This window comes from Carcharhinus amblyrhynchos, chromosome 17, assembly GCF_965287045.1.
Source record: "Carcharhinus amblyrhynchos chromosome 17, sCarAmb.v2.hapA, whole genome shotgun sequence".
In the NCBI taxonomy this organism is placed as follows: Eukaryota; Metazoa; Chordata; class Chondrichthyes; order Carcharhiniformes; family Carcharhinidae; genus Carcharhinus; species Carcharhinus amblyrhynchos.
In genome coordinates, this window is record NC_137340.1 from 49,382,638 (window position 1) to 49,396,471 (window position 13,834).

At 44.8% G+C, this 13,834-nt stretch overlaps 1 protein-coding gene across 1 annotated transcript in view; it reads left to right on the plus strand.

Annotated features, from left to right (window-relative positions):
• The first annotated feature begins 4,582 nt into the window (after positions 1-4,582).
• pyroxd2 (pyridine nucleotide-disulphide oxidoreductase domain 2) overlaps positions 4,583-13,834 on the plus strand; it is a 48,925-nt gene continuing 39,673 nt past the window's right edge. Inside the window, exons 1-2 of the mRNA XM_080205323.1 lie at positions 4,583-4,763; positions 9,476-9,495. Coding sequence (XP_080061449.1) covers positions 4,643-4,763; positions 9,476-9,495 — 141 coding nt within the window. The 5' untranslated portion in view covers positions 4,583-4,642. The remainder of the gene's footprint in view (positions 4,764-9,475; positions 9,496-13,834) is intronic.

Here is a 13,834-nt window from a genome sequence, read left to right on the forward strand (position 1 = left end):
TCCACCCCCATTCCAGGTGCATATCCAATTCCAGGCAATACACTTGTTGCATAAAAAATATTTTCCTCAAATCACTACGAGTTCTTTTGTCAATCACTTTAAATCTGTGTATTCTAGATCTCAGCTATGCCGCAATGGGAATCAGTTCTCTCTATCCACTCTGCCTAGACTCCCCATGATTTCAGTGGATTTAATTTAGTTTTAATTGGATTGCTCTTCCAAACAGCTTGCAAAGCTACAATGGGCTGAATGGCCTCCTTCTGTACTTGTAACTTTTTCAATGGGATTGGGATGAGGGAATTGAGTCAGGTGGGGGGAATAAGAGAAGCTGGGATTGTTTTCAGCAGAGAATAGTTGAAGGGGAGAATTAATAAAGGTGTTCAAAAGTTATGAGGGATTGTGACAAAGTAAATAGGGGGCAATAATTAAGCGCTGGTGGGACCCACTTGACGAAGGAACAGTCAGTTTCGAAAGCTAGTGGCGCTTGCTACAAATAAATCTCTTGGACTTTAACCCGGCGTTGTGAGACTTCTTATTAGGGAGGGTTGCTGGCCAGAGGACACAGATTGAAGATGAATGTCAAAAACTAGAAAGCCAGTGAGGAGATGAGAGGAATTGTTTTCACTCAGCGAGTTTTTCTGCACTGTATGAAAAGGTGGTAGTTTCAGATTCTTTAGTAATGTTCAAAACGGAATTGGTCACATATTGAAAAGAAAACATTTGCCAAGTGATCGGAAAGAGCGGGTAGAGCGGCACTAACTTGATAAATCTTTCAAAGAGCAGGCACAGCACATTGCACAGGCCCAGCATGTTCCTTCTGTGATGTTGGATTCAACCTCCTGACACAATACACAGTCTAATATCCAGGGTATGTTACAAGGAAATGACTATGACTGTAACACTATATTCTGCACTCCCTCGTTTCCTTCTCTATGAACGGTATGTTTTGTCAGTGTAGCGCACAAGAAACAATACTTTTCACTGTATGTTAATACATGTGACAATAATAAATCAAATCAAATCAAAAAATGTTTGATGGTGATGAGAAGCTGAAATTATTTTTAAAGCTACAAGAACTTATATTTGTATCGCACCTTCAAACATATTAAAACTTCTCAAGTTCACGGCAGCATTTTATAAAAATATAAGTGACACTGAGTCACAAAACGAGATATTAGGTCGGTTGACCTAAAGCTTGATCAAAGCTTCCCTGGAAGTGTAGGGGGTTTTAGTTCAGTCAGGTAGAATGTTTGGTGCAGGTTTGGAGGGCCAAAGGTCCTGTTCTGAAATTTTCTTTGTTCTTTGATTAAAAAAGAGGGTTTTAGGGGACATCAGAAAGGAGGAACAGGAGGTTTCCAAAGCTTAAGTTTACTTATTATGCCACAAGTTGGCTTACATTAACACTGCAATGTAATTATTGTGAAAATCCCCAAGTCAGCACACTCTGGCGCCTGTTCAGATACGCTGAGGAAGAATTTAACATGGTCAATGCAGCTGACCAACACACCTTTTGGACTGTGGGAGGAAACCCACGCAGACATGGGGAAAATGTGCAGATTCCGCACAAGCCAGGAATCAAATCTGGGTCCCAGGCGCTGTGAGGCAGCCGTGCTAACCCTGCCACCATATTTGTGCAGCACCTTTATAGAGGCCTATGGAGGAAATTCTTTAAGCCCAGAAAGTTTGACACCAATGGTGGAGCAATTAAATTCCATTCCATAGAATCACTACAGTGCAGAAAGAGGCCACTCAGTCCATTGAGTCTGCACCAATTCTCTGAAAGAGCATCTTACTCAGGCCCATCCTCCCACCCTCTCCCTGTAACCCCACACATTTTACTCTGGCCAATCCACCTTACTTACACATCGTAGGACACCAAGGGACAATTTAGCATGGCCAGTCCACCTAACCTGCACATCTTGGGACACCAAGCAGCAATTTAGCATGGCCAGTCCACCTAACCTACATATCTTGGGACACCATGGGGCAATTTAGCATGGCCAATCCACCTAACCTACATATCTTGGGACACCATGGGGCAATTTAGCATGGCCAGTCCACCTAACCTACATATCTTGGGACACCATGGGGCAATTTAGCATGGCCAATCCACCTAACCTACATATCTTGGGACACCACAGGGCAATTTAGCATGGCCAGTCCACCTAACCTACATATCTTGGGACACCAAGCAGCAATTTAGCATGGCCAGTCCACCTAACCTGCACGTCTGTGGACTGTGGGAGGAAACCAAAGCACTCAGACGAAATCCGCACAGACATGTGGACAACTTGAAGACTCCACACAGACAGTTACCCAAGCCAGAAGTGAAACTGAGTCCCTGGTGGTGTGAGGCAGCAGTGCTAACCACTGTGCTGTAAAATCATGGATGCCCTGAGTCTGGAATTAGAGAAGTTCAGAGATTTCAGAAGGTTGTAGAGCTGGACGAGGATTACAGAGATAGGGTTGGTCAAATCCATTGATGGAGATGAAATGGTGATAGCAGTGGAATGGGACTTGCTGCAGAGACATGATGACTTGCTCCAAGTAAAAAAGTTTATCTTTCTCTTTGATAGGAGAGACCGGTGAAATTGGCCATTCTCAGTTCAGAGTTTTAAAAAAATATATAATTTCACTTCTTTTCATTCGTTTAATTTAATTCAAGTTTTTAGGTGTCCAGATCACCAACAACCTGTCCTGGTCCCCCCATACTGATGCTATAGTTAAGAAAGCCCACCAATGGCTCTTTCTCAGAAAACTATTATGACTCTGACCAACATTTACAGATACACCAGAGAAAGCATCCTTTCTGGTTGTATTACAGGTTGGTACGGCTCCTGCTCTACCCAAGACCGCAAGAAACTGCAAAGGTTCATGAACGAAGCCCAGCCCATCACGCAAATCAGCCTCCCATGCATTGACTCTGTCTACAGTTCCCACTGCCTCAGAAAAGCAACCAGCATAATTAAGGACCCCACGCACCCCAGACATACCCTCTTTCACCTTCCTCCGTCAGGAAAAAGATACAAAAGTCTGAGGATATGTACCAGCTGAGTCAAGAACAGCTTCTTCCCTGCTGCCATCAGATTTTTGAATGGACCTACCTCGCACTATCTTTTTCTACACCCTAGCTATGACTGTAAAACTACATCCTGCACACTCTCCTTTCCTTCTCTATGAACAGTATACTTTGTCTATATAGTGTGCAAGAAACAATACTTTTCACTGTTGCCTGTGACAACAATAAATCAAATCCTTTCTCAGAATTACAATGCTAATGGTCAGAGTGCACAGTGGTTAGCACTGCTGCCCCATAGCACCAGGGACCTGTGTTCTATTCCCAGCTTGGGTCACTGTCTGTGTGGAGTTTGCACATTCACCTCATGTCTGTGTGGGTTTTCCTCCAGGTCATAGAATCAGTGCAGGAAGAGGCTCTTTGGCCCATTGAGTCTGCACCATACACAATCCCACCCAAGTCCTACCCCCATATCCCTACATATTATACCCACTAATCCCTCTAACCTACACATCCCTGGAACACACTAAGGGGCAATTTCTTAGTATGGTCAATCAACCTAACCTGCACATCTTTGGACTGTGGGAGGAAACCTATGCAGACACGAGGAGAATGTGCAAACTCCACACAGTCAGTGACCCGAGCCAGGAATTGAACCCAGGACCCTGGCGCTGTGAAGTGTTGGCGAACACTTCAGTGGTCACGGGCATTCAGCCTCTGACCTTTGGGTAAGTGTTCTCCAAGGCGGCCTTCACGACACACGACAGCGCAGAGTCACTGAGCAGAGACTGATAGCCAAGTTCCACACACATGAGGACGGTCTCAACAGGGATCTTGGGTTCATGTCGCACTATCTGTAACCCCCGTGACTTGCCTGGGTTTGCAAAACCTCACTTACTGTACTGTCTGGAGACAATACACATCTCTTTAACCTGTGATCAGTGCTCCTTCCACACACATTGTTGGCCACTTTAGGACTTGAACAGCAGGTTAGGTGTAAAGATTCGCATTCTAATCAGTAATCTCTAAACTGTCTGTGCTTTATATGCTCTGTCCGAGGCCAGAACTCTCCATTCACCTGACAAAGAGGGAGTCCCCTCGAAAGCTTGTGAGTTTACTATTAAATAAATCGGTTGGACTAAAACCTGGTGTTGTCAGACTTTTTGCTGTGAAGCAGCAGTGCTAACCACTGTGCTACTGGGTGCTCCGGTTTCCTTACAAAGATATATCGGTTAGGCGGATTGGCTATGCTAAATTAACCCTAGTGTCAGGGGGTCTAACAGGGTAAATATGTAGGATTACAGCCTGTGGTGGTGGGGGGGGGGGGGTAGAATTGTGATAGGTGCAGACTTGAGGGGCCAAATGGCCTCCTTCTGCACTGCAGGGATTCTATGATTAATCCATCACCTTGCTTGGTCCAAAGCCAATTCAAATTCGCATTTGACAGAGCTGGTGAGGACCTGTGTGAGTTCCCGGTGAGTGTTTGAAGACTTGTGTTATGGAAAGGGGGCTGACACCAACTTCTGGTCTGCCCCTAAAGGCGGAGCCGCACAAGCTTCACCGCCTGTTGGATTCTGGTTGCGGTGAAACTTTAGCCCCTGCACTTCAGAGAAAGTCTGAGTTATTATGGCGATGGCTTCAATCCGCTGCAAGATTCGCAACGCCCTGGTGCTGAGCCCTGTCCGCAGGGGCTGGAGCTCAGAGACAGCACTCCGGCCGCAGTACGATGCCCTGGTTATAGGGGGAGGTAACCTACAACAGTTGTGAAACACTTGGCAAACTTTTATCTGAAGGGGCGCGATTGCAGTGCCCCCCCCCCACCCCCAAGACTGAGTTTATTTAATTTAAAAGTAGATGGGCATCGAGCATTGTCACACGCTGCATGTTTATTATTGCATTAGAAACATATGTAAATCAGTAGCACCATAGCTTGTTTGATATTTTTAAATAATAAATACCCATTTTCGAATTGCATTTGGGATTAGATTTGATGTATGTCTCTTAACAACATTGCAGTGTCAGATGAGTAACACATTATCCATCTTGTTTTGAAAATGATTAATTCAATTAGCCATTAGCTTTCATTACACAAACCCCATAGCTTAGCAATCGATCTTAGTTATTGTATTTGGAGGGAGACCCCCCCCCTCCTCTTCTCACTTAGCCTCCCCACTTTCTCCCTCCCCCTCCCATTCCCACCTCACTCCTGCCTTTCTGTCCTGTCCCCCCCCCCCAAAATTCCCCATCTCCTCCCTTCCCCTCTCTCCCATCCCTTCTCCCTCCACTCCCATACTCTTCCTATCCCATACCCTCATTCTCCCATACCTTCACCCTCCAATTCCCTCACCCTCCTTCAACTCTCTTACACGACCACCCCATTTCCGTATTCCTTAACGCCCTGAGTATCCAACACTCTTCTGACCCCAAAAGAGAAAATGCTGGAAAACCTCAGCATGTCTGGAAGCATCTGTAAGGAGAGAAAAGAGCTGATGTTTCAAGTCCAGATAACCCTTTGTCTTGACAATGGATCATCTGGACTCGAAACATAAGCTCTTTCCATTCCTTACAGATGTTTCCAGGCCTGCTGAAATTTTCCAGCATTTCCTCTTTTGGTTTCAGATTCCAGCATCTGCAGTAAGTTGCTTTAATCTATTTCGAATGTGTGTCCCTAATTCCAGACTATCCAGCCAGGAGAAACATCCTCTCAGCATCCATTCTCTCAAGTCCTTTCAAACTCTTATAGGTTTCAACAAAAGCCTCTTTCATTCATCTAAACTCAAAGGAGACAGGTCCATTCTGTTATGTATGTAGTTGGGTGTATATCCCTTTAAGAGAATGGGTCAGGTGATCCAGAGCAATGGAGCTTGCTAGGTCAGTCTTGGATTGGCTGTGCTGTTGACACAATGTTGAACAAATTGTTCCTGTTTCTTTTACACCTACTTATCTCATGATCTCTTTACACTCTACAATTAAGCAGCAGCACAGTGGTTAGCACTGCTGCCTCACAGCGCCAGGGTCACAGGTTCAATTCTGGCCTCGGGTCACCATCTCTGCAGAATCTGCACTTTCTCCCTGTGCCTGCGTGGGTTTCCTCCGGGTGCTTAGGTTTCCTCCCACAGTCTGAAAAACGTGCTGGTTAGGTGCATTGGCCGTGCTAAATTCTCCCTCAGTGTAACTGAACAGGTGGCCAGAGTGTGGTGACTAGGGGATTTTCAGAGTAACTTCGTTGCAGTATTAATGTAACCCAACTTGTGACATAAGTAAATTTAAACCTCATATTTTGATTTGATATTTAACACCACTCAGCCTCTCCTTGTTGGACAACCCTCTCAACCCAGGAATCAATCTGGTAAATCTTTCTCGTATCCCTTTCCTCAGCCAGATACCAACATCATTCACAATATTCCAGGTGTGGTCTCATCGTAGTGCTACAAGACTTGCTAGTTAGTAAACTAACCTAACTCCATGGATATTAAAGTAATAAATACTTCTGCGACTGCTGCACTGAACTATGGTTTTTTAATATATATATATACTGTTATGATCCCTGTAGAGACTAATATTTTTAAAAGATACGTGTTTTCTAGTGACCACCAGAAATAACTGAGTCAAAATTTCACATTAAGACTTATTACAACAAAGTAAAATCAATGCAGATCTAACGTTGCTCACCAGGCACTAATGCACCAAACTAAAGAAAAGCTTGTGTTTTAACTAATGCAACGGGGATATGTCCTCAATCTCCTTTCCCTGTGCACCATACTTCTGACAGATATATAACACTAGAGGGATAAGTCCAATGTAAATCACTGCTCTCCAGCAGACTCACTTCTCCCTGTCGCATTAAATCAAAACTTCCAGTGTCCTTTGAAAATTGCTCTGTTCCACTCAGCTGAGCCATCTAGATCTTTATCAGCACGGTCCATCTTGATAATTCCTTGTACCTTAAATCTCCAAAAGTCCCGTTTACTCTATTTGCTTCCTGTCAAACAGAAAACACACTGTCACAAGCATCCTGCTTGGTTGTTAACACAATACAATCCTCCTACTTCTCCACAACAGTAGTTGTTTTGTCTCTCACTCTGTCTCAAAGAACAGTGGTCCCCTATTTGTGAGTTACTGGGTAAAGGTGACAATTGTCACTTGATATTGCAAAAGATTCCTGTTTTGAGAGGTTCCCCCCCCATGGCAACCAGATCATGTGGGCATGTCTCCAAGCGGAGTGCCATGGTATTCTCAAATTTACTTTATATTAAAGGTTTCATTTTAAACATAGCTATCTCGTAAAATCCAGCTTCATAACAACACAGCATTCTTCAGTATGCTTCCTAGATCGGCTGTGAAAGATTTCATGGGATAGTCAGTTGGTAGTACAGAACTTGAGTGTTGCTGAAAAAAGACATACTTTTGAAGTTTTTCATCTTGCGCTCATCAGGACAGATTCTCAAGAATACCAATTGTAAAGGGAATAACAATTTATATTGCTTGAGAAGAGAGTGCTGATTGAATGGCAAGTGGACTCTGATTAATAGGGGCATTGCCATGGAGAATAAACCAGCGAATGGTTGTTCCTCCCGTGCTTTTGTTTAGTTGAAAAAGATGCAATGTGTGGGCATGCACCTTCTATCTGCAGAGGATAGCATCCTGTGTGTGAGTATATGTAGCTTCCAGTATGCGTAACTGAGCTACACTGCAAGCCCGACTGATTTTCTTAAGTTGGCTGTTGGTGTAACTCTTTGCATAATCAAGATCATTCAGTAATGTGCTGTTCAATCACAGAATCACATTTAATGTTGGATATCATATTTTGAGTCTTGAAAGCATGGGTTGGTAGGATAAGGATGTTGACCCGTTGCAAATAGCCAAAGGAACATACTGTTGGATACAATCGGCCAGTCTTTGGGACGTATGGCCCACATAGGGGTCACTGAAATCCACATACCAAATTGCTCATTTGTGTGAAAGGCAGGACATCTTTTTGGCGCAGGCAGCATCTTGCTAGTGGAAAATACCACTGGTGTTGCTACTGAATAGTAGCTGTTTGAAACAACTCAAGGCTTTACCCCAGGTAATTATAGAATTGAATCCCTACAGTGCAGAAGGAGGCCATTCAGTCCATCAAGTCTGCACTGACCATAATCCCACCCAGACTCTATCCCCAAAACCCCACGCATTTACCCTAGCTAGTCTCCCTGACACTAAGGGTCAATTTAGCATGGCCAATCAACCTAACCTGCACATCGTTGGACTGTGGGAGGAAACCTGAGCATCCAGATGAAACCCTTGCAGACATGGGGAGAATGTGCAAACTCCTCATAGGCAGTGACCCAAGCTGGGAATCGAACCTGTGTTCCTGGAGCTGTAAGGCAGCAGTGCTAACCACTGTGCCACCGGTGAGCTGAGGTAGACTGGGCACTTCTCAGTGATGGCCTTAGGTCCATTTATGAGTTTGTTTGATAAACAGTGATCTGATCAGGGTAGCCATTATTCCAAAATCCACTTGTCAACTAGTCAGCACTCTCTTATACAGTATAAATCATTGTTCGCTTTACTTTTGGTATTTTTTGAATCTGTTCTGATGAGTGTAAGATGAAAAGCTTTGACATTTTGTCTATTCTTTCAGTAACACTTTACTTTCATCGTAGCATTCAGGACAGGCAAAGGTTTCCTTGGTAAACAATCGTTCTTCAACCAGCACTATCAAAAAACACATCTTCCCAGTGCGTTTGTGGGAAATCATAGGTACAAAATGGCTGCCTCTTTTGTCTCCATGATGTGGAGATGTCAGTGTTGGACTGGGGTAAACACAGTAAGTTGTCTCACAACACCAGGTTAAAGTCCAACAGGTTTATTTGGAAGCACGAGATTTCAGGTGATGAGGGAGCAGCACTTCAAAAGCTCGTGATTCCAAATGAGTCTGGTGGACTTTAACCTGATGTTCTGAGATCTTTTGCCTCCATAACAGCATCGCTGGACTCGAAAATAAATTTCTTGTGTGTGAAATGTTCTGCAATGAGGTGATAATTTGTGGAAACGCAGCAAATTCATGAGATTGGCTTGGGGTGACAGTTTGAAACTGAATCTCCATGGCCTCAACCCTACCTACCCCTGCCAGCCCTCCTATTGCTTTCTATTTCATCAGCTTTGTCACCTTAAAAGTTTTCCCGCTTCCTTCTCCCTTCTGTTGGCAGCTGTACCTCCAAGCATCCAGGCTCTAAGTTTTGTAATTCAGTCCCCAAACTTTTCTACTACTCTGTCTCTCTGCTTCTGCTTAAATACCAGCCTCTTTGACCAAACTTTGGGAACCTGCCCTAATATTTCTTTCTTTAGTTTGGTGCCAATTTTCCAACTGGTTTTGTTCTAGTGAAGCACCTAGGGATATTTTACCATGATAACAGCGCTATGTAAATATAAGTTGTTAATTTAAGAAAATAAACATTCTTTTCTTTATTTCCCCAGGCCACAATGGACTAATAGCAGTATGTACCTTTTTGTCTTTTCTTCTAGTTACCTTTTACTGGGTGTCACACCGGGGTGCCAGCCTGCTTGTATCTGGGGAATGTTCAAACCCTTAGATTGCTTAGTCACAGCCCAGTCTGAAAGCTGCTGCCTCGCTGTGCTGTAAACTGTAACCAACTGGGGGAAAGCCTGGGTCAAAATCAGTGGTAGGAAGGCTCCATCCACACGGCAATGTCTCTGGATAGACAGAAGGAGCCTCCTAATTCCCGGTGGTCAGTTCCAGCCATAAGAATAGTCGGCGAACAGCCTTGGCCAGCTTCACTGTCAGGCAGAGAAAGAGAGACACTAGGAATGGGGTGGTGGAGAGGGGGCGGGGAGGTGGTGGGGATCATCTGTGAGTGAAGAAGGACTTTTTATACTTGTGGAAAAAAAATCAACGGGTGTAATCAAGGTAGCTCTCAAAAATAATGAATGGGTGGCACAGTGGTTAGCACTGCTGCCTCATAGGGCCAGAGACCTGTGTTCAATTCCTGGCTTGGGTCACTGTCTGTACAGAGTCTGCACGTTCTCCCCGTGTCTGTGTGGGTTTCCTCTGGAGGCTGCAGTTTGCTCCCAAAGATGTATTGGTTAGGTACATTAGCTGTGCTAAGTTTTCCATCAGTGTACTCTAGCTCCTGTTCGGGTATGATGCGTAGGGAATTTTCACAGTAACTTCATTGTAGCGTTAATGTAAGCCTACTTGTTACACTAATAAATGAAATTTAAAAAATAACATGGAATTCACAAAATAGTTTGAGCTGAGGAAGGTCATTCAACCTCTCTTAATTCACTCTAGTCTCTACAATCCACACTTCACCATTGTAGCCTTTTGGTGATTCCTGATTTTGATATTCTATTCTGGGTTAAACTTTGTGTGAAGCATTCTATAAATCAATCCGCAATCTGTCTTTACCTGGTTTGCCCAGATCTACGGTTAGTGAGATAACACAAAAGTCTTTTGCAAGTTGCAGCTATGGATCTGAAGACAAAAAGAGGCTGAAAAGACACATAACCAGAAAGAGTAAAGGCAGATTCATGTATCCATGCCAACCTCCTTAGACTTTGACAGATCCCACTTCCAGTGGAACGCTCATTCTTGAAACATTAACCTGTCTTGTCCCTCTCCAGAGGTTCGCTGACTACTGTGGTTTTCCAGAACTTTCCACGTTTGTGCAGAATTTATGGCTGAATGGTTTGGCTAGATCTGAACTCTGAATTTTACGAGGTCGGGATTCAGACACACCAGAGCTTTCTAATTGCGCTGTTGAGGAGTGTGCCACATAGCTGCACCGGAGTACTCCTGCTTGATTCAAAGTTCAGCTTGTTAGTGTTTCCCCATCTCCTGTATTAAAAAACAACAATTCTCAAAGCTTCTTGCAGCAAGAGGAGAGGTCGCTGTTTTGGCTGAAGCTTTCTTTCATGGGAATTTAAACAGAATTCCGCACTTGAGATTCCCCATCCCACGGGATGAGAAACACATACCTGCACCAAGAGTTTATATAAAAATCTCAAACTAGTCTCCTCTTTCTATTTTTTCTGTCTGTGTCAGTGGGAATAGTCTCAAATCTCCTCATGATCCCAACACTGCACATGCTCAATGCTTTTATTGTGGTATCTAAAGTTGTACGTTGTACTCTAACTGGCCAAACTATTGCCATTTTTAAAATTACCTATCGAACTCTGTGCTTGTTTACAAACCCTAGGATGTAATTTTTTTAATGTCTTTATCTCGATGTGCTCAAATCTTCAATAAATATTCCACCTCAAACCCTCTGTCTCTTTCGACCCTTGTCCCAGATCAGCTGGCTAGTTCAGCATTCATTGCCCATCCCTAATCCCTCCTGAACCCACTGACTTGCTACGCCATTTCAGAGAGCTGTTAATGGGTGGCACGGTAGCACAGTGGTTAGCACCGCTGCTTCGCAGCTCTAGGGACCTGGGTTCGATTCCCGGCTTGGGTCACTGTCTGTGTGGAGTTTGCATATTCTCCTCGTGTCTGCGTGGGTCTCCTCCGGGTGCTCCCGTTTCTTCCCACAGTCCAAAGATGTGCAGGTTAGGTTGATTGGCCGTGCTAAAATTGCCTTTAGTTTCCTGAGATGCGTAGGTTAGAGGGATTAGTAGGTAAAATATGTAGGGATACAGGGCCTGGGTGGGATTGTGGTCAGTGCAGACTCAATGGGCCAAATGGCTACTCTCTGTACTGTAGGGTTTCTATGAAGAGTTAACCATACTGCTGTGGGTCTGGAGTCTCAGGTAGGCCAGACCAGGAAAGGACAGCAGATTTCCTTCCCTGACGGGCATTAGTAAATCAGATGGATTTTTACAACAACCAGCAATGGTTTCATGGCCATCATTATGCATTTAATTCCAGGTAGCAGAGTGACACCAACAAATATTGTACCAGCTGAGGTTAATCTCAACCATGCCCCTTGCTTGACCTGTGTCGATCCTCAGGTTAAATCAGTACTAGTCAGCTCTCTCCCTCAAAGAGGGGAAAAGCAGCCTATGGTCATCTAGGACTATGATGACTTTCCTTATACCATGCTCTTGGCGATAAAACTCAATGCGCCCAGCTCCTTCCTGGGTGCTTTCCCTCCACTTCAGACAGTCTCGGACTAGGGATTCCCGGGTCTGAGTGGGGATGTTGCAATTTTTCAGGAAAGTCCTTGAAGCATTTCCACTGCCCTCCTGGGGCTTGCTTGCCGAGACAAAGCTCCAAATGGAGTGCTTTTCTTTTCAGGACCCTTACTTAGGTGATGTGGTCCACCCAGCAGAGCTGATTGAATATTGCCAATGCTTCGATGCTGGGGATGTTAGCCTGAGCGAAAACATGGATGTCGATGCTCCTACCCTGCCAATTAATTCACAGGATTTTGCGGATGCAGTGCTGGTGATACCTCTCCAGGGTTTTGAGATACCTGCTGTATCACTGTTGTTCTGTAAGCCATGAGCTTGGTTCCAGGTCTGAGCTCCTGGCCTTTAAACAAACACAGACGACCGAATGCGCTGGTGAATATCATCATCAATGTCTGCCTTTGTAGACAGTAGGCTGCCATGTTGTTTAGACCTTGACGTGGAACTTGATAATGGGGGGGTTGGAGGACCTTATCTTACGGATGTTTAGGGTAAGATCCATGCTCTGATATGCTTCAGGAAAGGTGCTTCTGTGAGGCACTGCTATCTCACAGTGCCAGGGAGCTGGGTTCGATTCCCAGCTTGGGTGACCATATGGAATTTGCATGCTCTCCCCATGTCTGCATGAGTTTCCTCTGGGTGCTCCAGTTTCCTCCCACAATCCCAAAGATGTGCGGGTTAGGTTGATTGGCCATGGTAAATTAACCTTAGTGTTGGGTGATGTGTAGGCTAGAGGGATCAGCAGGGTAAACGTATGGGGTTGTGGGGATAGGACTTGGAGTGGATTGTTGTTGGTGCAGACTTAATGGGCCGAATTGCCTCCTTCTGTATCGTAGAGTTTCTATGATTCTATGTTGACAAGTGTGCATCTACACAAGTATTATTCACATACTGTAGTTCAAAGATAGAGGACGGAATGACCATAGATCTGGTCTGCAGGCGGCAGGGATTCGCCATTCCTGATTATTCAGTAGTTTAGCTCCAATCCAGCAGGGGGCTTGCTGAGGATGAGATGGAGCATTGCAGCAAGGAAGAAGAGTGTCAGTGCGATGACACAGCCTTGCCTGACCCCAGTCTGGAAGGGAATTGGGTCTGTAGTGGATCTGCTGGCCAGGATCAGGACTTGCATGTCATTGTGAAGCAGGTGGAAGATATTGGCAAACTTTTGGGGGCTGCCAAAATGGAGGAGGATGCCTCAGATTCTTTGGTGGTTGATTGTTTCGAAGGCCTTTGCGAGGTCAGAGGTCATGTACAAGGGTTGGTGCTGCATTTCTCTTGTGGGTGCAGTGTAGTGAAGATCATGTCTGTTGTGTCCCCTTGTGGGCGGAATCTGCATTGCGACTCTGGGAGGAGCTCTTCAGCCAGAGGGAGAAGGCAATTAAGGAGGGCTCTTGCACTGACCTTCCCTGTAACAGAACTCTCCACTCACCTGACGAAGGAACAGCGTTCCGAAAGCTTGTGGTGTTTACTATCAAATAAACCTGTTGGACATTAGCTTGGTGTTGTGAGACTTCTTACTGACCTTCCCTATGACTGACAGCAGGGAAATTCTTCTGTAATTAATGCAGTCGCGTTTGTCACCTTGCTTCAAAATGGTCACAGTTATGGTGTCTCAGACCTTCGAGCATGTTTCCCTTCTTCCAGGTGAGGGAAATTACCTCATGTATTTGCACCAATAATGTTTCT